Genomic DNA, 24,225 nt, shown 5'->3' with positions numbered 1-24,225 from the left:
GTGTGTGTGTGTGTGTGTGTGTGTGTGTGTGTGTGTGTGTGTGTGTGTGTGTGTGTGCTTCCACCTTCAGTTTGTTTACACGTGAAACCCACCTGGTTCACTCTTTCAACACACTTTATTCCCAGTTGCTGCTCTCACAACACTCAGCTGTGCTTTTCTGCTACAGCCACACACAACAACAACAACAACAACAACAACAACAACAACAACCACACTCACCCAGTTACTGTTTCATATTTTCTCTGTCCTTAAGAAATAGGCCTGTTGACCTCGTGCAGCCTTGCTCCTTTTTCTTCATATGAAATCATTTGATCTGTCAGTTTCATCCTAATGATCCTGCTTCCTGTCTACGGCAACAAATGGACTCTCATTATAATTTGACTTAATGATGAAAAAGGATGTTACATCATTACCAAGATCATCTGCATGCATTCAGCTCTAATTTCCTCCTGTGATCGATCTTCTGTTCATCGCCTCGCTTCCATGATCGGTTCTCTCTCACAGTCACATCCTGTTCTTCCATGTCTCTGCAGACCCACACCTAGGGTGGAATGGAAGAAGAAGGATGGTGTCCTGGCAGACACAACCGGCCAAGTTATTAACTTTGACCGCTGGCTCCACTTCGACGACGTCTCCCTGGAGGACGACGGCGAGTACGAATGCAAAGCCTCCAACACCCACGGCTTCATCACGCGCTCCTTCACGGTCACTGTGGAAGGTACGCCGCTGAGCCGAGCGCACAGACGATCACGATGCTCTGCTGACCGCGAGGACGTGACCTCTGTGTTAGTTTGAACTCTAACGATGATTGTGAGGAGTCTTTACTAAAGAACATGTATACATGGTCACAACTTTAAAGGAGCACTTCACTAATTAACATCAACAGGTCCTGAAGCCTGTTCAGAGCCAAATGTTCAACAGACAAGTTCTGACTCTGAGATTTATATTTTAGGGTTTAAATGCTGCTTTTCTTCGTTTTCCAGCGGCTCCTTACTGGATGAAGGAGCCTCAGAACCTGATGTACACTCCCGGGGAAACAGTCCGACTGGACTGTCAGGCTGACGGCATCCCGAGGCCCAGCATCACCTGGAGGATCAACGGTCAGCTGTTAACAGGTACAGCAAGATGCTGACGGACCTGTTTGTGATTCTTTGGGGAGAAACTGCATCTGATGTGTGTGATTGATACTCAGGAGTTATCGATTTCTTATATAGTGCACATGATAAACTACCTTTAAACAATTGGGGCAAACCGACTTGTATTACTCTGATGATCAGCACTTTGCAGAGTGAACCGTTGCGTCGGGTAACTCGATGTTGATTCTATTAAAGCTTGATGGCCACAGACAGAGATTTGAAGGCAGGGCACAGCGAGCATTTCCTGGCTCCAGGCTGTCGACTTTCTGTGGACAGAGAGCCTCTCAAGCTCAACGTGAATTAGATGGACTCACCAAAAGAGAGAGAGAGAAGTGAGAAGATAGAAAAATAAACAGAGAAACAAATCATCAGATCAAAGAAGAGGGAAAAATGACTGAATCAGAAGACCAGGGGAGAAAGAACGGACGATGGAAATAAGACAAAGAGTTCACATTTCTGTATCAAACCTTCTTCTTGATGTTTCGCACATTCAGAGTTTACATGTTACTTATGAAGATTAAAATGAGGAAAGAAACTAAACGCCACATAAAAGGAAGAAAAGGAAGGAATATGAGCACACTGGGAGGGAAACTGAGGACGAGTAGCAGAGGGAGGGAGGTGACAGGCGGTGACAGCTGCTGCTCCTCTCAGTGGACCTCAGCGTCTCTGTTAAACAGGTCTTTAGATTCAGCCTGTTTCTGTTTGACAAACTCTACGTTGCCTCCTCGCCTCTTCTCCCCCCTCCCTGTAGACGTGGATGAAGAACCTCGGCGCATGGCGACCGCAGGAACGCTCATAATGAAAGACGTGAACATTGGCGACACGGCCGTGTACCAGTGTGAAGCCAAAAACGACCACGGCTCCATCCTCCTCAACACCTACCTCTACGTCGTCGGTATGTTTCCCGCCGGGTTCACGTCCTTCTTTCTTCTGTCTCACCTGTGATTGGTTAATGACGGCGTCTCTCCCTCAGAGCTCCCCCCTCAGATCCTGTCCCCTGATGGGTTCATCTACAACGCCACCAAGGGCCGAGACGTGGCACTGCACTGTGAGTCTTTTGGCTCGCCACGACCCCGCATCACATGGTGAGTGTCACACAGTGTGGATTCTCATCAGTGTAACTAAAACACCCTCTCTGTATTCTCTGCTGAACCTTTTCACCTCAGTGAAACTACACAGTGCAGAATTTAACCTTCACCACTAGGGGGCAGTATTTTATCAGAAAGTTGGATTAACCAGCCCTGTGGAGAGAACACTAAACTACGGCTGGGTTTTGATGATCGATTTATCGATTAAAATCGATTCTGGCTTTGATAACGTAAAATCGAGTCATTAAAATCCTGAATCGATTTTTAAATATAAATTTATTTTGCCCGAAACGCCAGAATCTCAGGTTAAACCAAATTTTCAACAACTACCAAACAGCTAAAGCAGTAAATGAGAGCAGGAACACGGGTCCTGCACAAAGACGTAAACACAAAGCGCCAACCCAACGCATCAGAATCAGTGAGCTGTCGCCTTTCTCACGCGCTGGCACGTACGCGGTCGGGGCTGAAAGCCGACAGCTCGCTGATTTTTAAGTGTCGCTTTGTGTTTACGTCCTTTTGGCGCTGATTCTGAAGCTGCAGGTTTTTATCTCTCCAAACAATATTGACTCAACCAGCAGCAAAAGAAGATCCAAACTACGCTTCACATAAACATCGTCATGAATTCACTCTTAGTTTTGCTGTTTTTCTTCCACCACGATCACACTTCACGTAGAGCTCTCTCTCTCTCTCTCTCTCTCTCTGCACTTTCCCATCTAAAAATCTTTTTTCTGCATTATTCACATGCTTGTTACACACCAGTCTGGTTGTATACAGGCTGTCGGACGCTGTTTTTTTCCTTTTACTTACTTCGGACAAGAAAACCTCATTTCTGCCGTTCAACACTGAACAAATGTAAACTTTAAAATTATGCAAAATTGCAAAACTCTCAGCTGTGTCTGTAATCAAACCTCTGTAACTTTGCTCTGCTTCACGTCAGCAGCATCAGGTAATGTTCATGTGTTGATTAATGGTTTTCTTTCGTTTTTGATCTACTGCAGAATATTTTTATAAAATCTCAGGCCAGGAAAATCTCCTTCATGTTTTTCTCTGTTTTATCCTCAGTTACTTTGACACAAAGGCGTCTGCTGTGATGCTCACACCTTTGATAAAGTCTCGCAAGTGTCAGCTTTCTTTTTATAGACAAGAAATATGGATATGTACTGATGCGTGATCAGAATTATAATATTTCTGACTGTCTGAGGCAAAATTTCCCTGATTCAAATCGAATCAATCGAATCGAATCAATCAAATAGAATCGAATCGAATCGAGGATCAAATCAATTTGGGACCTTGAGGATCAAAATGGAATCGATGCTAGAAATCAGCGATGATACCCAGCCCTACACTAAACCAGAAGAAAATCCAGCATATAGATGACATCCTAAAGTTAAGGGTTTGATAGAGGAGGGTGCACACTAGTTTGAGAGGTGGCCCTTTCAAACTAGTGTGCTCAGAGGTGTGGTTACTCTTACAGGTGATTATAAAAAGTTCTGCTGTTTCCTGCCGTCAGTTTTTTTCAATGTAAAATCTGCCAAGAGAGATGATTTATGCCATTTAGTCATTTACTAACAGAGGAGTAAAGCAGTAAATAAGGATGTGCGCATGCATTAACTACCTTAAGTAACTAACAGGTGCAGGACTGAGTCTGTGTGTGGACGGGTATTAACATCTTCATGGGGACCGAAAATTGGTAGTTTACTATACTTGTGGGGACAAACAGTCCGAGTATGAAGCATTTTTGAGACTCAGAATGTGGTTTTAGTGTCAGGGTTACAGTTAGGTTATGGTTAGGGTCAGGGTTAGGCATTCATTTTTGATGGTTTGGGTAAGCAGCTAGGGAAAGCATTATGTCAATGAGATGTCCCCACAAGGATATAAATACACACGTGTGTGTGTGTGTGTGTGTGTGTGTGTGTGTGTGTGTGTGTGTGTGTGTGTGTGTGTGTGTGTGTGTGTGTGTGTGTCAAAGTGCATGCAGCTGTATGATTTGTGCAGGTAACTAAAAACAGGCAGATCAGTGTGTGCGCTGTCCGTGGTCCTGAAATTCTAGCGTTTTAATTGCAGTGAAATAAGGTTTTTATTACATAAAAAAGGTGATTTTAAAGTTTATTAAAGCCTATTTATTGATAAGATCAAAAACAAAGAGCGCATTCAAACTATCAAACTAATTCAAACCGTTTGAGTTGGTGGTTCCTGACGTGAATTAAGTGTCTAAGAATTACAGCAGTTTCTATACACATCCCACATTTGTACAGCAGCGTTATCAGTCTAGTTGTGCTAACGGTGAAAAGACACTGGTCATGAATGAGCCATTGTTGGTTTGGCATCCCCTGCTCTTTACTTTGAATGAAACAGCGCCCTCATGTGGTTTTGTTTAAAATGCACCATGTCTCTGATGACCTGACCACACCCATTTCTCAAGTCTGAAGAACTGAAAGCAGTCGTCTGCATTTATTTTTATCTCCAGCTGTGTGATTAGATTTTCAGTTCCTGACATCTGGAAACAAATGTACACTTACAGCTATCAGGGGTTTTTTTTTTCATTATTTAACCACCAAAACTTAGAAATACTCTTCTGGGTATCTAGAGATCCTTGAAAAAAAAGATCGAATTTCATTAGAAAACAAATGTGATGTGTTGGCTTCCACTGTGCAGTTCACATTATGTTCTTCCCCTCTCTCATCATTTATTGATCCCTTTGTGTTTGTTATCAAGTCACTAATCAGTGAGGATACACACGGCCATTGATCCAGTTCCTGAGACCTGATTCTGCAGTCTTATGTTAGAATAAGTCTGAGACACAGAGCCGATCAGCATATGTAACGATCAATATCTTTGCTCTGTGTGTGTGTGTGTGTGTGTGTGTGTGTGTGTGTGTGTGTGTGTGTGTGTGTTGCCTGCAGGGACCGGGAGGACACGGGTGCTCTGCTGTCGGACCCTCTGCTGTATCCTCGTGTCTCCATTCTGACCAACGGGACCCTCAAGCTGTCCGACGTCAGCCACAACGACAGCGGCGAGTACATCTGCTCCGTACAAAACACCAACATCTCCATCACGGCCAAGCTGGACGTCTTCCGTGAGTCACACACATAAAAGCGAAGCTTCATATAAATCTTGCTCCTCTCTGACGGAGCCTGGAATTGTTTGCGCTTTATAAAAATCTCTGCTTGCACTTGTGACTGTGTGACTGTGATATGAACCATTTATGATGCAATCATTTTGTTGGAAGCGTTTACAGAAAAAGTCACTAACAAATGTCACTAATTCCTCGGTCCTGTGTTTGCTGCGTTCCTTCAGGTCCAAGTGAGATACTGACGCCCCCCCAGGCTGTTCGCGTCGTCCAGGGAAAGAGCACTTTCCTGGACTGTGACGTCGACACCGATCCTCGGCTGAGGGATTACCAGGTTGTCTGGAAGAAAGCGAATCGGAAACTAGAAGAGACATCAGTAGATGACAAGTAAAAACACACACACACACACACACACACACACATACTGTGCAAAACAAAGCACATTTATATTTCAGCTTCTGTCCTAAAAGGAAAAGAAAGAAAAAAACCTAAAGATCTTTTATTTGGGAGGAAACGGAAGAAATCTCTGGAAGAACAGAGGACTGGTTTCCGAGCTGAAAATTTCTCTTTCTGAGAGCAGAAATCTAAAGACCTTCATGGTGAATGTACTTATTTATGTGATCCCCAAAATGACACACACACAAATTTCCTAATAATTAAATAATCCCAGTGACTCATTTTCATCTTAATTTGGGAAAAATAAATAACTGAGTCATATCATCAGCTGCTTCTTCAGAGGATTGACCTTCAGAACAGGTCAGATATGTCTGATCACAAAACTCGATCCTTTATGGGAAGCACCTGAATGGACTGCATGATGGATGCTGGACCCTGAAATGAGTTGCCAAACATACTTGTACAGCTATTAATACCACAAAAGTTTATGTCTGTGAATGAAAAACAACCAAAATGGAGTAAAAGTGCTTTGAAATGCAGCATCGTCGATAAATGTTCATGACTCTCAACACAGAGAGAGAACATTACAGCAGCTCTCAGGTGTCACCATCCAAGAAACATCTGAGTTCCTCAGCACTGAACTGGAGGTCTGCATGCCTCTGTCAGGGTACAGAAATAAATGACTTGTACTGTTGTTGTTACACAGAATTACACGTGTGCTCGTGTGTGTGTGTGCAGGTACACCTTCTTCAAGAACAACACGCTGAAAGTGACAGATGTCCAATTAAATGACAGCACAGAGTATTCCTGTGAGGTCATCACTAAAGTGGACAACGTGATTGCACAGGGCTCCATCACTGTCATAGGTGTGTGTGTGTGTGTGTGTGTGTGTGTGTGTGTGTGTGTGTGTGTGTGTGTGTGTGTGTGTGTGTGTGTGTGTGTGTGTGTGTGGACTGTGGCTCTAATTGTTTTCTGTTGTACTCTCAGCAAAACCGGACCCTCCCAGTGGTCTGACTCTGTCTAATGCTGAGGGGGTCAGTGTGACTCTCAGCTGGAGCCCAGGACTCTCCCACAACAGCCCCATCACAGGTACCACACACACACACACACACACACACACAAACAAAACATATGTTGTCATGTGCTGATAGTGGAAGCAGCTGAAGAGGACATTTTCATTTCCTGCTGAGACTCTTAAACCTTATGAAATGTTCTGGATTTTTCTGAGATGACTGAAAAAGGAGTACAGCAGACCACCAACCTCCACCAATCACACTCCATCTTCATCAGTTATGAAAAACATGGGTAACGACAGCGAGACCTGGATGGGCATGATTGGGAGGAACGGCCTCCCTGATCTGAACCCGAGCGGTGCTTTGTTATTGGACTTCTGTGCTAATCACAGTTTGGCCATAACGAACACCTCGTTCGAACATAAGAGTGTCCATAAGTGCACGTGGCACCAGGACGCTCTAGGCCGCAGGGCGATGATCGATTTTGTAATCGTATCACCAGACCTGCGACCATATGTTCTGGACACTCAGGTGAAGAGAGGGGCTGAGCTGTCAACTGATCACCACCTGGTGGTGAGATGGATCAGGTGGCGGGGGAGGACGCTGGATAGACCTGGTGCACCTAAACGCGTAGTGAGGGTGTGCTGGGAACGTCTAGCAGAGGCCCCAGTCCACGAGATCTTCAACGCACACCTCCGGCAGCGCTTCAACAGCATTCCGAGGGAGACTGGGGACATTGAGTCCGAATGGACCATGTTCAGCGTCTCCATTCCTGAAGCTGCTGCATTGAGCTGCGGCCGCAAGGTAGTTGGTGCCTGTCATGGAGCACTGCTGACTTTGACTGAGAAAATTGTTGGGTGGTGGAAGGAATACTTCCTGGACCTCCTTAATCCCACTGACACGTCTTCCGAGGAGGAAGCAGGGTCTGGGGATGAGGGGGATGACCTGCCAATTTCCAGGGGTGAGGTCACTGAGGCAGTTAAACAACTCCTTGGTGGCAGAGCCCCTGGTGTTGATGAGGTCCGCCCCGAGTTCCTGAAGGCTCTGGACGTTGTAGGGCAATCCTGGTTGACACGCCTCTACAATGTTGCGTGGAGATCAGGGGCAGTACCCCTGGACTGGCAGACCGGGGTGGTGGTCCCCATCTTTAAGAAGGGAGACCGGAGGGTGTGTTCCAACTACAGGGGGATCACACTCAGCCTCCCTGGGAAAGTCTATGCCAGGGTGCTGGAAAGGAGAGTTCGTCCACTAGTTGAACCTCGGATACAGGAGGAACAATGCGGCTTTCGTCCTGGTCGCGGAACTCTGGACCAGCTCTTCATCCTCTCAAGGATACTTGAGGGTGCATGGGAGTTTGCCCAACCAGTCTACATGTGTTTTGTAGACTTGGAGAAGGCATTCGACGGTGTCTGGCCCATTGCTACGGGCCATTCAAACCTGCAACAACTGTTGCAAGAGCTTGGTTCGCATTGCCGGCAATAAGTTGGACTCGTTCCCGGTGGGTGATGGGCTCCGCCAGGGCTGCCCTTTGTCACTGGTTCTGTTCATAATTTTTATGGACAGGATTTCTAGGCTCAGCCAAGTGGCGGAGGGCTTTAACTTCGGTGGCCTTAGTATCTCATCTCTGCTTTTCGCGGATGATGTGGTTCTGTTGGCTTCATCGGGTGATGGCCACCAGCTCGCACTGGAACCGGTCCGTCGTGATGAAGAGGGAGCTGAGAGTAAAAGCGAAGCTCTCAATTTAAATTTACCGGTCGATCTACGCCCCTACCCTCACCTATGGCCACGAGCTGTGGGTAGTGACCAAAAGAACGAGATCGCGGATACAAGCAGCGGAAATGAGCTTCCTCCGAAGGGTGGCTGGCCTCTCCCTTAGAAATAGGGTGAGAAGTTCAGCCATCCGGGAGGGGCTCGGAGTAGAGCCGCTGCTCCTCCACATCAAAAGGAGTCAGCTGAAGTGGTTCGGGCATCTGACAAGGATGCCTCCTGGGCGTCTCCTGGGTGAGGTGTTCCGGGCATGTCCCACCGGGAGGAGGCCCCGGGGCAGACCCAGGACACGCTGGAGAGATTATATCTCTCGGCTGACCTGGGAATGCCTTGGTGTCCCCCCGGATAAGCTGGAGGAGGTGGCTGGGGAGAGGGAGGTCTGGGCTTCTCTGCTTAGGCTGCTGCCCCCGCGACCCAGCCCTGGATAAAGCAGAAGAAGATGGATGGATGAACACCTTAGGCATTCCTGAAACAAACTATGTTGATCTTTAGCTCATTCGACTTTATTTAAAACGTATTTATTCGAAAAACCGACCTACAGCTGAAAAACAGCTGATGAACCGGATCATGTCTGACTCCTTCCAGAGTTCATCATACAGGCTCGGGAGGAGTACCACACGGAGGAGAGGAAGTGGACGTGGGAGGAACTGAAGAAAGTGCCAGGCGACTTCAACCACGTGGAGCTGTCCCTTCATCCATTCTCCACCTACCGATTCCGGGTCATCGCCATCAATGAGGTTGGCAGGAGCAGACACAGCAACCCCTCAGACCACCACAGCACGCCACCTGCTGGTAAAGAACAATACCTCAACTTGTGCTGTGCAAATGTTGGTATAGATCCAATACCAAATAAATACAGGGCCAGTACTGCCAATACCAGTACTGATACCAAAGCTTAAAGGCAGCTTATGTAGGGAAGAGCAGCATGATTTATGAGATTCTGATTTCAACTGTGATTTTTAATTTCCACAATAATTAGTTGACACAACAAAACACACTCTTCAGCTTTTCGTGCATTTTAAATTGGGAGGTTTTTTTATTTATGTTTGCTATAGGACATAAATAAAATAGACGTGACCGTGAACATCACAGGTGCATGTTTGAGGTATACACTTTATTTAACACAATTCACTGGGCTACGTGCTGAAACTAAAAGATAGAAATAAAAATCGATCCTATCATGATAGTATCGATCCGATACCAGTACCAGCATTGGTATCAATCCGCCCACCTCTAGCCTTAAGTAATAGGATCCATGTGTCAGAGGCTGGAAAACACTTCAGTGAATGAAACAACAATATAAGCTAGCAGCAGATGAGCTTTAGAGTTACAACTGCTACTAGCAGTGATTTTTATAGACTGTGTCCAGGAGCTGAATATGAGGCGTGGCATTACCCACCGGTTTTTGGAACTGCAGTTAATGGTCATCACCGTGTTGTTCTTCTGCAGGAAGAAGTCACCATATTTACTGCTATGCTATCAGCTAACACTACCTAGCTTGAAGCACCTCACTAATACCTGCTGGTTACGTATATTTCACCCAAAGAAGATCGTACAGTTTCACTCACCAAAACTGAAGCTCAGACTTCTTGGATGGTCTGTTAGTAAAATAACATCACAGCAGCCACATTATTGGTCACAATTACATAAAAAATGCTCCAAAACACTGAAAAAGCACAAACATGGTCCAGAGATCCAGATCAGGAACTCCAATAACCTGTCAGTCAAAGAGGCCACACCCCTAATGATGATGATGTAAACGTCCACCCTTACAGTTGTCATGGATACAAGTTTGTTTCTGCTGTGAAGTTTTAACATGGAGTCTGACTCACAGCCTCAGGCTGACATTAGAGGGACGGAAAATGTATTTACCATTAATTACATTATCAGTCTGAGAATTTCACAAAGAAATATAAAACATGGTTGATCAGTGGTCATGGAGATCAATAAAGAAGATCAATACAGGATGACTGAAGTGTGTTTATTAAACTGAGATATTTTCCTTCACCCTTTTAGTTCCCTCCATCAACCCTACAGGAGTGCGCAGTAACTCCTCAGAACCAGGGACAATGATCATCACGTGGGATGTGAGTACGTCAGTGTGTATGCAGTGGGCTCGAGTAAACATCCTCTGATATGTTTCATGAAAAGTCCACGGGCACTTCATATTCTTACTTTCTGTTGCAGGAGATAGACAAGCGTTTCCATAACGGCCAGAACTTCGAGTACGAGGTGCTGTGGAGAGAGGCCGACAGGTCAAATGTAAACTGGAACTCCGGCCGTGTGAGGTCTCCACCGTTCATAGTGAACAACACAGGAACGTACACGCCGTTTGAGATCAAAGTCCGATCTGTCAACGCCCTCGGAGGAGGACCGGAACCAGAGCCGGGGACCGGGCACTCCGGAGAGGACAGTACGTCATCCCTGTGGCCGAGTGCTGTAATGGGAGGGCCTGTTACTGTGTGTAACTGGGAACCATTACAGGGCTAAAGTCTGTGCTCATACATACAGATATAGAGACAGTACATGATATCTACAAGTCAGTAATACTGATGACAGGGAGCCAGTTCTGAAAATATCACCATAAAACAATCTGAGTTAACCATGTTTATCCATACAGCTTATGAATGCCATCAGTCATAAATAATCTCACTGCAACAGCTTCATGAAGCATCACATCACAGCTCTTTCTGCCAAAATGTCAAATCTAGCGTCTCTTGCTGGAGCGCCCGCCAGCTGTACACATGAATGCTTTGCTGCTGTGCAGCCTGTTAATCACTCAGAGCACTGACTGAAGTTTCCTGTCAGTGCTTAGATCATGCTGGGAAAATGTCTTTAGGTCAAAAGTCAAGCATCTCAATGAGTGGATGATGGGAATGATGCAGCTGAGGGTTTAATATCTCACGCTGAATGTTCGGCATGTGAATCAATAATTGCCTCTTTTGTAATGTTGTCATTTTGATGAGAAATACGAGTTTCAGCTCAAACGGACTTATTTCTGTTTAGGAGGTTGCACATGCGTTCTTTCACAGGCTTAGAGAACTGTTCAGTTAGAGGCTAGTTAGGAGGTAAAAGGGTGATGACTGCCGAGGTAATTCCTCACAGCAGTCGTCACGGTTTCCCTCAGTTACCTCGAGCTCTGAGGTCTTCACTGGTCTTTGGAAAGCTCAGTGTTTTATCATCATCAGCAACCCATGACATGACACCGTCCAAAGGTTCTTACCAACGGGCTAAGCTTCTTCAGTTCTAGGGTCAAATGGGGAGAGTCCCAGATCTAGGCCCAATGGGAGTGTCCCCCCCAAAGAGGGACAATGGACCCCCTGATGATCCTCTACCTAATGACATGAGCCAAGGTGTGAAAACGGGTGTGGGTCACAATCAGCCAGGGTTTCAGGTGAGCTCATTGTGAAACCTGGCCCCACCCTATCATGTGATTTCCTGAAGTCAGATGGCCCAGGGTGTGCCATCCTGGGCCATCTGAGCTCAGTAAGTTTTCCGTTTTCACACCTTGGCTTGTGTGATTGGGTAGAGGGTCAATAGTGGGCCCATTGTCCCTCTCGGTGGGTTACTCCCACAGAGCTTAAATCTGGGACTCTCCACCATTTGACCCTAGAACTGAAGAAGCTTCTCAAATGAGAGGTGAAACGTCTTCAAGCAACTTAAAGAAGTCCAGACGCTTTTCTTTCCAAGCTCCTTAGACTACGATGACCTGGATCAATGAGGACCTTCACAGACACATGCTGTTAAACTATTCATCATTTCAGGTTCACGTGCTGATATTATGACATCACCGTATTGCTTAGAAATATCCTGACAATCACAGACAAGTCAGTACTGCAGCAATGGGTTTTTACTAGTGTAATGAATTCAGCAGAAATTCAGAAGTTTGTCTCTGACAGAAAACCATGCACACACACACATATACATGTCGGGTATTCATATCTTGTGGGGACATGTAACTGACATAATGCTTTCCCTAGCCCCTTACCCTAAACCTAACCATAACCCAATTGTAACCCTGACACTAGAACCACCTTTTTTAGTTTTAAAAATGCCTTCAGACTTGTGAGGACCAGAATTTTGGTCCCCATGAAGGCTGTTGGTCCCCACAAGTATAGTAAACTTCCAACTTTTGGTCCCCACAAAGATATGAATACACATTCACACACACAGTCATAAACTGCGAGTTTGTGCAAATAACATTGCTGCTGTGCTGATTTCTTATGTTCATGCCTCGCTGCTTCTCTCAGAGCCAGAGGAAGCGCCGACTGGAGTTTCAACCGCCGTGATGAACAGCACCATCAGAGTGAGCTGGAACAAAGCCCAGAGGGTCCGAGGCCGGCTGCTGGGATACAGGGTAGCACTTCTCATTGAGTTTGATTACCTGACTCACATCACAGAAATGCTCTTAACATTTAAACCCTTTGTTCGTGTAAGGTTATTACTTGGTGCGATGTTTCAAACAATTTAATTGGACTTTGGCTTTGAGCTTCTGCCCATCTTTAATACTGAGAAACTTTATAATCTTTCTGTCAATCAAACCCCAGAAAATAGTCCCGAGTGGCATCTTTGATTAGTAGAATAATGGATGAAAACACAGGCTGATAAAAGTTTTTATCGTGTTCTGAATTTTTTAATTTCATTTTCAGCTGTAACTTTATCAAAGCACATAAAGTGTGTTCATGTTTCTCTGTGCTTGTTTCAGATCTACTATAAGAGGCTGGGGCCCAAGGCCGAACGGAGCCGGAGGTCTCTCAGACAATCCCAACACGAGGAGGAGAGAGGAGAAAGATCAAAACCATTGAGTGAGACAGACGAGCACAGTTGGCAGGTGGAGGAGGTTGACCATAGCAAGACCTCAGCGGAGGTGACGGGACTGCGACTGTTTTCTGAGTACGAGCTGACGGTCACTGCGTTTAACAGCAAAGGGGAGAGTCCTCGCTCCCCGCCGCACCACTTCCACACGCCGGAGGGAGGTGAGTTTCAACCAAACGCTGCTGTTTGAGGGTCATGTGACCACGGATCGAAGTGCAATTTGACAGGTTCCTCAAGTCAAAGGTCAGCTGATCTGAGCAGCATTGTGTAGTAAGTTAGCTGTCTGATTTAATTACCAATTATCTGAAGGTATCAGAATGCTGCTCTTGTTCCAGCCCATTGCACCTCTGCACCTGACCCAAAGCTTACGACACGACATTCATATCAGAGCGGACTCTGACAGACAAACAGAAAAAAGTCAACCAAACTTTCTTCCCTCGTGTCTAAGAGTTCAGGATCAGTTCTCAAGTTACACAAACCTCATCTGGAACTGTTCTGTGTGTGCAGTTCCTGGTCCTCCTGCATCTCTGGAGTTTGAAAGCCCGACAGAAAAATCCCTGATCCTCTCCTGGAGCCCTCCAGCTGAGACCAACGGCATTCTGCTGGGATACATAGTGCAGTACCAACGGGGTAAGGTCTGATCCCGGCTGCGTCATGAAAATAAGATGAAGTTTAACGATTGTGACTTTTCTCATGGTTTTTGTGTTTGGCTGCCAAACGTTCTTAGTCATGTTTTTCTGCCTGGTTTGTGTTTCATCTGTAGAGGTGGAAAGCAAAAACAGTCCTGTGGAGATACTGAATGTCAATGACCCCACAGTAAAGTACATCACGCTGGACAACCTGGATCCCGACAGCCATTACATCTTCAAAGTAACAGCATGCACAAAGATTGGACAAGGCCCTCCCATCACACGCAGGGGAGCCACTCTGCTTGATGGAGGTGAAACTTCAGAATTCTGCCTCACACCGTTTAGTGTTCGGCTTTATTTAGTGAAATAAAACCAAATTCTCAAATTGACCTTGTTTTCTCCACCACCACCCCCCCCCCCACCACCACCACCACCACCACCACCCCGCCTTCTAGAGCCTCCGAGAAACATCACAGTAACCTCTGGTAACGCATCAGTCAACCTGAGCTGGGTGCCCGGAGAGAGAAACCGAAACCACGGCTTCCAGATCCAATACCTCAAGAAGAGCGGTAAGGACAGGACGGCTTGCAGGGAGAGGAAGTTTGGGAGGGTCTGTGAGCATGTGTGGACAATGACTCTTAGAAAGAGGAGTAAAGGAGCTGGAGAGGAAGGAAGGAAAACATGTCTGAGTCCTTCTCAAAGTCTGCACAGCCAATCTTGATAACAGTTCCTGGCGGTGATTCGACCAATTATTTTGAAGCTCCTGACTCTAAATGATCGAACAGAGGTTTAAACTTCAGTGTTGAAGAACAGCATGCAGAGGCTCAACAGTCAGATCTGAAAAAACTCTCAAATGTCCAAAAAATAAACTTTTAAGGCTTTTTTCTCTCGAAGTTATACTTTGGTCTGAGAACATGACGGCCTGATTAATGGTTCAGTCCAAAGTGAGACGAGCCTGAAGAACCTGCAGTGAACCAAGAACAAGTAAACAGCTCCCAGCTTGTTATGATGATAACAAGTAGATTAAACTGCCACCACTCTCTGATGTTTCATGTGTATCCAGTGATTTGAATATGAATTTTCACGCTGTTTTGCTTCTGCAGCGTCTCTGGATCAACATCACAGCAGAATTATTAGAAAGAGTAGAAGAATCAGATGAGACAGTTCATTAAATGAGAGGAGGAACAGCTTTAGGATTGTTTCATCATATGTTTCATTCTTCTCTGCCGTGTGGCTGCAGGAGGCGGTGGGTGGGAGAACTCAGAGCAGGTCAACACTACGCAGGGTTTCTATATGCTGACGGGCCTCCAACCAGGAGCTCAGTACCACCTGAGGGTCATGCATGGAAACTCCACTTATTGGCAAGGCGAGGCAAAGACCGTGGAACCACGTAAGTATGCAGAGCAGTAGACGTTGATGCCACAATCTTCACAGATTCACAAATCTAGCACTGTCGACGTCTTGATGCGTCAATCATCCAGGTAAGTAAATCCCAAAAAGTTGATTCTGTTCATCTGGACGTAGCGTTTTCAGTGGGAGAAACACTCCGTCACTGATTTAAGTGACTTCTTCAGTCTCAGCTGACTGCAGGTTTCCAATCTTATCAACAGTACATTTGCATAATGACTGAAACCAGCCCACTGAGGGAACAATGGGCTGGGAGGTCAGTTCCTTGATCATTAATATGCAAATTCTCTGAACAAAGCTCGACCTGGAGCTTTGATCTGGTTGGAGGATTGCCAGGATTTATACATCGGAGAAACCAAACAACTTCTGGCGAAGCGGATGGAACAACACAGAAGAGCTCCCTCGTCAGGCCAGGACTCTGCAGTCTATCTACACCTACAGGCCAGTGGACACTCTTTCAATGATGAGGATGTAACATCCTGGACAGGGAGGAACGCTGGTTTGAGGGCGGAGTCAAGGAGGCCATTTACGTGAAAAGGGAAAGACCATCTCTGAATCGAGGAGGGGGCCTAAGGGTCCATCTGTCACCATCTTACATGCTGTGATTGCAGCCATTCCCCAACTCTCTGTGAATGGGACTCATGGTTGTTGATCAGTGGTCATGAGAATTTGCATATTAGTGATGAAGGAACTGACCCCCCAGCCCATTGTTCCTTCAGTGGGCTGGTTTCAGTCATTATGCAAATGTATGTTTATAAGATTGAAACCTGCAGTCAGCTGAGACTGAAGACGTCACTTAAATCAGTGACGAAGTGTTTTTCCCACTGAAAACGTCCAATGAACAGAATCAACTTTTTGGGACTAGCACTGTGGAGTTTTCAGGCAGGCTAACCTCGCTACCTGTGTGAAAATCATAATTCCACATGCGTCTGGACTTCTTTAATTTGCTTGAAGACGTTTCACCTCTCATCCGAGAAGCTTCTTCAGTTCTAGCGTCAACTTGTGGAGACACCAACTGTCTGCCATCTATAATCCAGTTGAGATCCTTCCCAGACGCTTCCTGAGCCATCTGACCTCAGGAACTCACATGTTAGGATGGGGCTAAGTTTCACAATGAGCTCACTCGAAACCTTGGCTGATTGGGACCTACACCTGTTTTCACACCTTGGCTCGTGTGATTAGGTAGAGGATCATCAGGCGGTCCATTGTCCCTCTCGGTGGGTTACTCCCACAGATTCTCCACCATTTGACCTTAGAACTGAGGAAGCTTCACAGATGAGAGGTGAAACGTCTTCAAGCAACTTAAAGAAGTCCAGACGCTTTTCTTTCCAAGCTCCTTAGACTACGATGACCTGGATGACTGAGAATCTTCACAGACATCCTTCCAAACATTTCTGTGACCGTCTGTCTCTGTTCTCTCAGTGCCGTCAGAGATAACCGGCAGGTTCGCCACCCAAGGCTGGCTGATTGGACTCATCAGCGCCATCGTGCTGCTGGTTCTCATACTGCTCATCCTCTGCCTTATCAAACGCAGCAAGGGCGGCAAATATGCAGGTACGCTGCGGTGCGCAGCTGGACTCACACTCTCTGACTCACACAGACTCTAACGCAGAGTTTCCTTTTTTCACAGTGAAGGACAAAGAAAGTAAGGAGGTGGACTCTGAAGCTCGACCAATGAAAGATGAAGCCTTTGGAGAATACAGGTGGGCCTTTTTGAATGTCACTCATGATTACAGGTTATGCTTGAAATGCATTTATTCCACACAAAGTGCTACGGTGGCCCTGCAGGTACAAAATACAGCAAGAGCACAAAACACAGAGCGAGCCTACGATTTCGACACAACAATCAGTTATATACAGTATGTTTTTATATAAACACTGATAATATTCCTGCAGTAAATCATATTATGAAACTTTGTTTCTGAGACATCGAGTTTGGTTCATCTGAGCGTGCAGCTCGTCATGCTCGCAGCTCCTTCCTTTCATTCACTTTTCTTTCTCCCTTCAATGCTCTGCTGCAGATCACTGGAGAGGTAGGACAGTTCACCCCTCTGTAGCACTCACATGTGTGTTTGTGTGTTTGTGTGTTTGTGTGGTGATGCTGTTTAGATTTAATGAAACGTTTCATTCTGTGTGCATTTCTTTGATTTTTTGTGTAATTATGCATCATTTGCATAATCAGCCTGCAGTCCTTGAACACCAGGAAGAATTTTATTAACATTTTATTCATGTGTTATTTTATATTATGTTATTTCATATTTGTCTTTTCTGCATTTTTAAATTATTTATTTTATATCATTTCATTTTTTAATTTAAACACTTATAATAACTTGATCCTCTTTAACATGATGAACTGTTAAAGAGGATGTACTTACACCCACGCAGTTTCTTTCTTTCCATTTTCAGTTTGGGACTTATTTCACAAGTTTGACACAGTTATGACGTCACCGTGTCCGTGTGATGCTACACAGCATGTTTCTTCATTTATCAGACTTCCCTTTTTGTCTGTGAGAATTGACACTGAGTCTCTGTGCCGTCCTCCAGCGATGGCGATGAGAAGCGCTCGGACAGCCAGCAGTCTCTGGAGGAAAGTAAGATGGGCAGCGTCGACTCTCTGGCTGAGTACGGGGACAGTGTGGACATCCAGTTCAACGAGGACGGCTCCTTCATCGGCCAGTACAGCGGCCGGGCATCTGCTCCCCACGGCAACGAGAGCTCGGGCCCCGCCTCCCCCGTTAATGCAGTCCCACCTCCCCCCGTCGCTCCCTCCATGTCGAGCATCCTAAACCGGCCCAGCTAGAGACACACACACACACACACACACACACACACACAATGTCAGTACATTCCATTGGTTTATGCAGTGAAGCTGTTTACAGTTTACACACACACACAAACACACACACATACAACCGCGCGATTAGAAACTCGTATGAGCGAACAAACTGAGTGAGGCGAGGGCGAGAGCTGCACCAGCTGCTCCTGAGCTCCCTGAGTTACATGAGCTCCGTCTGTTTGCAGGTTTGTTACTGAACATGTAAAACGTCTGATTTTGTAACATCTGAGATGGTGTTCGGGACGTGTGGCCCGCCGAAGAAATGCAGCGAATGTTATTCTGGCAGCATCTTCACATGTCAGTAACTACTCACATAGATGAACACCTAAATGAGTACATGAAGACAGTTTAAGGGATACATTTTTAAAACACAGACTAGTTCTTATGTAGGATTATTAATGAATATTTAAAATTCTGGACCAACTTTTTGTAGTCAGTGAGTACAAAGCAAACAGTTTGCTAATCTGTTCGGAGCTCTGATTGGCTAACGGTGAATATCAGCTTAAACACAAAAATAAAACAATAAAGCTTATTAATACTAATTCTGATAGGATCCATTCTCTGTGCATTTTAGCTAATATAGTTTGAGCTTCTGACGTCCTCTCCGTACCCTTCATGACGAGTTCTGACACCGCAGCATATCTCAAGCTAGAAAGTCACCTGAGCTGCAGGTGGAGCCTCTGAGGCTCTTTGGGTCGAACTCGGTGCCGTTCAGACTGACATACATCTCTGGATTTATCTGGACTTCACCAGGTTTGTAGTTACCATGTTGTGGTTTGTTTACACGATGGAAAGCTTTCTAATTGGGCACAAACAATTTACTGTTTACTAAAATCTTTCCTGATTTGAATGTAATTGCGAATTAAGCTGGGACTCGCTGACATGGCCTTAAAGTAAAACCAGTCTCAGTCTCATAAGGAAATGAGTTTCATGGCTCAGAGTGTTGCGTCTGATTCTTGGTTGCTCCATCTGTCCACCAGGACAAAGCTGCTCTTTGACTTTTTACCTTAGAGTGGTGTTTGCACGTGACGCAGTAAAGTTAGACTTTAAGTAGAAACTCAGAGAAGCTGGTGTAGCTCAGCACAGGAGACGGAGATGATTTATGGTCACAAAGAAAAAGCAAAAATCTGGGAGTTTTTCATCTTTCATCTTGGACCAAATCACTTTCTTTCATCGTAAACAAACATTTCAGTCTCTCTTTGTTTCCTTAGCATTTTTATATGTAGATTTTTTATATTTATGTGTTTTTGTTACCAACTTATGTATCTGAGTTTGCATGCATGCGTCATGGAACGGTTTTTGCTATTCATAGATGCATGCCAGCTTCCAGACATTTCTGAAGCATTTCATTGATATTTGAGTTAAAGAGCGAGACTGTTACGCTGTGTGTGTGTGTGTGTGTGCGCGCTTGCTCTCCATCCCTGCCCTTTGACCTGCAGAGAGGGGAGCTCTGTTGCCTTAAGAGAGTCCAGATGAACCTCCCCTCCTCCCTCCTCCTGTCAGTCATCTCTCCTCAGACGCAGCTTCGAGTGTAAAAGTTTTCAGCGTTGCAGTTTCTGCAAACGTCCGTTACAGCCTGTAAAAGGCCAGCAGACGGCACAGTTCACTGCTTCAGATGTTTCAGGGCTGCCTTTGAATATGATTGGAAAAATTCCTATGCATACACACACACGCACACACACACACTCACATACTGATGAACACATGAAGTGGAGGCCCACATGGCGGGTCCTCTGTAGCAAAACGGACCCTCTGACGGAGCGAGGGAGGAGGCGGAGGAGAACGAGGATGTAATCGCTCCCTGAATGTAAATAGAACCTCGAGATTGTCAGTTTTTTTATTTCCATTGCTTCTTCTCTAAAATCATTGAATTGCAGTTTGTTTGATTTTGTACTTGTATTTTGTATCAACACCCTCCCCTCCATCGTCTAATCTTAGGTTTTCCTTTCGTGTCGCTCAGTAGCCTCGAGACGTTTAGAGGAGATTAGAACCGTAGAGAGAAAAACACTACCCTTCATTCATTCAGTTTCTTTATAGCGCGTAGCAATGCAGCAAATAATACTGATTATTAAAAAGCTATGTCATAAATGTTTCTACAGCTCGCTGAGCTGTTTAATGGCAGCGGGTGAGATGATGTTCTCTGGACGGACCCGCACTGGGAACAGTCTTATAGCTCAGAGGGTTTATGTCGTTGCCTTGGACACGCTGCACTGATGCCGATGTGGATCAAAAAAAATCAATCTGATGAAAATATGTGACGCAGGATTACACACAGGGAGCCCCGTGTCCGGACCCAGAGCTGACGCTTATTCTTACAGTTTGTCGAGCAGAGAGACGAACCCGACGAAGCGATCAACCAAGCAGAAAAGACCAAAACCAACAACCACTGACTGTAGACATAAAACTTTAAACAACCTTCCAAAATGATAGTTTCCCATAAAAACAAAGTTCATTATTATCCAGCAAATAAATTCTCATTATAGTTGGATTCGTATTTTGCGCTGTAGTGAGTGTTTGTGACTCCATCTGTGGCTCTGAGGTATAAACTGGTGCGTTCATCCCACACCATCAAACACGATATCATTCCTACTGTTATTTTCACTTGCTCATTGGGCCACAAAAGAATTCAAACAGACAGGAGCAGTGCATTTGTTGGGAAGCAGGGAGTTACATCACTGGTTCTCTACTGTGTGTCTGTGTGACCATAAACTACATCTAAAGGATGGATGTAGCTTTTGGGCCTCAAAAAGGTGAAGTCAACCTAGAAGTGCCTCGAACCTGCATTCTTTCCAAAGCCCAGCAGGGGGCGACTCCTCTGGCTGTGTAGAAGTCTGTGACTCAGTGACAGGCCTGTCCTACAGTTTAGGACAGACGTCTTGTCCCCTCAATGCTCACTTCAGGGGTCAAAAAACAAATCGTACTACAGAAAACTAGATTGTTCACAGTTTCCAGACAAAGTGAGCCCACATCCAGCACTGGTTTTGGTCTTTTCAGTGGATTTTCCTGCAAAAGAAAAAGCGAGCTAGAGAAAACTAGAGTGAACTCATGGACAGGGAACTGCGTATCTCGAGCTGATTAATCACTGCTGATTGTGAAATAACAGCAGCGAGCAAACGCTCGTCTTCCTTCGTGTACAATAATCCAAAGTCCGACCTCATCTTGTTGCCTTGATGGACGCCTCCCCGCCCTCGACCCCACTCCCGTCCGTCTGTCTCTCTGCTCTGCTGCACAGCCCTGTCTGTCTGCCTGTTTTTGTCACAGCCTTTTTTATACGTACATGGGGAAAAACAACAATATTAAAAAACACTTAAAAAAGACAAAAATGTAGTTATGCATAATAATTCTGCTTACAATAACAGCAGCGCTGTAATCTAATCAGCTACGATGATGACGTCGGTGTCATCCTCATGTGGTCAGTAACACAATGAGTCAGTATCACAGGATCAAGCAGGGAGGTTAAAGTGGGAGGAGTCACACATATGTATACAGAGGGAGGGGGGTTACTGCGATATTGAGGTGTGCTGATGTTGTAACTGCTTGTTGCGTTGTGCGCTGAGCTGTATCTGATGAACTAACCCAACTTTCAACTAATAAACACGGACTACGCATATCCTTAACTAGTGGCTCATTTGTGTGTGTGTGTGTGTGTGTGTGTGTGTGTGTGTGTGTGTGTGTGTGTGTGTGTGTGTGTGTGTGTGTGTGTGTGCATTTTGAAAATGGACACTTCTGGAGCTGTTAAAGAGTTTTAAAGAGTTCAGTTCAGGTCTGACCAAAGTTATTAAAAGGAAAATACGTCTTCTGATGCTTGAAGTAATTCTATTTTTCTTGGATACTTAGTCAACCTTTCATCTGTAAGAGGAAAAAAATAAAAGGATTAATAGCCACACCCTCATGCTCACGGTCAGTATGAATGTTCAAACAGCTGATAAGTGGCTTTCAGTGTGGTGAAATGCAGGAAGTGCAGAGCAGGAAGTGATTTCATTTAAACAGACACCACACAAACCGTCAGTCCTACGCCTGTGTGACATCACAGCAGTATTTAGACAGTTAATGTAAGAATTTCTTTCTCAGTTTTCATCATTCAATTCAATTCAAATATCAACGCCACGCCTCTGTGAAATAGTGAACAGTGAAGCTGTAAACTTAGGCCACATTCCAGACTCCTCTGAACCGTGTCAGAACTTGTCACTCCTCAGTTAACACATTCCAGAGAAGGTGGAAAAACAGGATCTGCTTTGGTTCTTTGGAAGGTAGAGAATACAAGACATCAGAAACCACAGAGGCTGTGAAAACAGAAAAGCAGAGGAAGTAAACAGCTTCTTCACCCGCTTTGAAACATCTGCTTCAGCCCTGCTCCCATCCTCATCCTCACCTTCCTGCACCGCTCCACTCACTGTAACGGAGCACGATGTCAGACGTGTGCTCCCAGCAGTGAACCCCAGGAAGGCGGCCGGTCCAGACGGACTAAGCGTGTGGCCACCAGCTCACCCTCATCTTCACCAGACTCTTCAACCTCTCACTGGATCAGGCAGCCGTCCCATCCTGTCTAAAATCAGCCACAATCATCCCAGTGCCGAAGAAGTCTCCCATCACCAGCCTGAACGATTACCGCCCTGTGGCCCTCACACTGGTGATCATGTAATGCTTTGAGAGACTAGTCCTTCAGCACATCAAGGATTACCTCCCCCCAGAATTCGACCCAGAAGACACCATCGCCATCACCCTGCATCACGGTATGATACGGCAGCTGCACTAAGGCGGACAGAGCGAGGATTCAGAGTTTGGTCAAGACACAAAAAATCATCGGCTGCCGTCCCTGATGGACATTTATTCCTTCAGTTTCCTCCAGTTCCTTCCCAAAGGCCATAACCACCCTGAACTCACACATGTACCGATAACACATATTGTAAGGTAAAAATAATTCCCTCCATTTCTTTCTGTTCTGGAGAAATGTCTGCCACACATCCGCCTCTCCTGCCCCACAGCTCCATTTTACAAACGGTGGAGACGAGTTACGCTCGAAGCTGTCAGTCAACAGAAGCTGAACAGCTGCAGACTAGTTAAGCAGGACTATCAGACCAATGAATCCCAAAAGAGTGCATCACAATTTCCTGCTCAGCTGGATGTGAATCTGTAAGGAAAACTGGAATGATGTTGTTAAACACAGACACGGTGGAGAAAACGTGACGTATCTAATCTATAAAGATGCCCGTTAGTGCCGCCTCGGCCTGGGTCACCTTCCCCCCACTCATTCATACACGTGCCTGCAGTGTGCATTACTTCACACAGAAACATCCCAGCTAAAGAATGAGAACACCTGCTGACAGGTAACGACCAGCCGCCATGCTGCCATGCTGCCAGCCCTTATTCAATTAGAAAGGCCACATTGCCTGTCACAGCACCTCCCTGTGGTTACATATAGAACTGCGCAGGCTGTCGCAGCTTTTAGCAAACATGCTGCACCTTTGTGAGAATTTGTTTCCTCTGTATTTACATTTTCTCATATCCTACTTTTTGTCCTGATAATTACATAATGTCACGTTTCTACATTTCTCTTTGCAGCCACATACAGACTGTTAAAGCACATATTATCATGCACAGTTAGGAAGAGCAGATCCCAGCAAACTAGGAAGAGTATGTCTGCGTTGGACACGTTAATAATGCTGACACGAATCTACAAACTCTGCAGGACAGATATTCAGTATTTTATCTGAGGACTGTTTTCTAATGCTGGAAGCAAAAGTGTTTAGGATGTCACGTGTCCTGTATCTGTGCAGATTTATTCATCATGTTCAGGTCCACACGATTTCTGTGAGACTCTGCTAAAGACAAATGTGGGGCACAGTGTGCATGTCCACCTCAGAGACGGTCACCATGGCAAAGGGTCTGACTTTTAACTCTCTATGACGTAAAAGCCTGCGACGAGCCGTCTGCGTAGATGTTGCGTGTTGCCTGACTCTGGCTCTGCTGTCCTGGAAAGTGAAAGCAGTGCAGAGGGCCTCAGGGGCCCATAGGGGGTCGGAGGGTGTGGGGGTTGGGTGCATTCCCGCCAACAAACAAACCAGCTC

General features: G+C 45.6%; 1 protein-coding gene across 3 annotated transcripts in view; it reads left to right on the top strand.

Annotated features, from left to right (window-relative positions):
* Positions 1–23,431, top strand: part of LOC146493996 (neural cell adhesion molecule L1.1-like) — a 47,441-nt gene extending 24,010 nt beyond the window's left edge. For 2 of the 3 annotated variants that reach the window (XM_085146632.1, XM_085146630.1), the window contains 21 exons: positions 534–718; positions 984–1,115; positions 1,888–2,031; positions 2,110–2,221; positions 5,128–5,300; positions 5,522–5,681; positions 6,429–6,556; positions 6,678–6,779; positions 9,056–9,262; positions 10,487–10,557; positions 10,658–10,883; positions 12,721–12,827; positions 13,176–13,446; positions 13,793–13,915; positions 14,049–14,225; positions 14,370–14,483; positions 15,155–15,304; positions 16,744–16,875; positions 16,952–17,024; positions 17,343–17,354; positions 17,866–23,431. In XM_085146632.1, coding sequence (XP_085002758.1) covers positions 534–718; positions 984–1,115; positions 1,888–2,031; positions 2,110–2,221; positions 5,128–5,300; positions 5,522–5,681; positions 6,429–6,556; positions 6,678–6,779; positions 9,056–9,262; positions 10,487–10,557; positions 10,658–10,883; positions 12,721–12,827; positions 13,176–13,446; positions 13,793–13,915; positions 14,049–14,225; positions 14,370–14,483; positions 15,155–15,304; positions 16,744–16,875; positions 16,952–17,024; positions 17,343–17,354; positions 17,866–18,121 — 3,055 coding nt within the window. In that variant the 3' untranslated portion in view covers positions 18,122–23,431. The remainder of the gene's footprint in view (positions 1–533; positions 719–983; positions 1,116–1,887; positions 2,032–2,109; positions 2,222–5,127; positions 5,301–5,521; positions 5,682–6,428; positions 6,557–6,677; positions 6,780–9,055; positions 9,263–10,486; positions 10,558–10,657; positions 10,884–12,720; positions 12,828–13,175; positions 13,447–13,792; positions 13,916–14,048; positions 14,226–14,369; positions 14,484–15,154; positions 15,305–16,743; positions 16,876–16,951; positions 17,025–17,342; positions 17,355–17,865) is intronic. The other variant, XM_085146631.1, reaches the window with a different exon arrangement.
* The last annotated feature ends 794 nt before the right edge of the window (positions 23,432–24,225 follow it).

This window comes from Neolamprologus multifasciatus, chromosome 20 (genome assembly GCF_963576455.1).
Source record: "Neolamprologus multifasciatus chromosome 20, fNeoMul1.2, whole genome shotgun sequence".
In the NCBI taxonomy this organism is placed as follows: domain Eukaryota; kingdom Metazoa; phylum Chordata; class Actinopteri; order Cichliformes; family Cichlidae; genus Neolamprologus; species Neolamprologus multifasciatus.
This window is presented reverse-complemented; position numbering and strand designations above follow the sequence as displayed.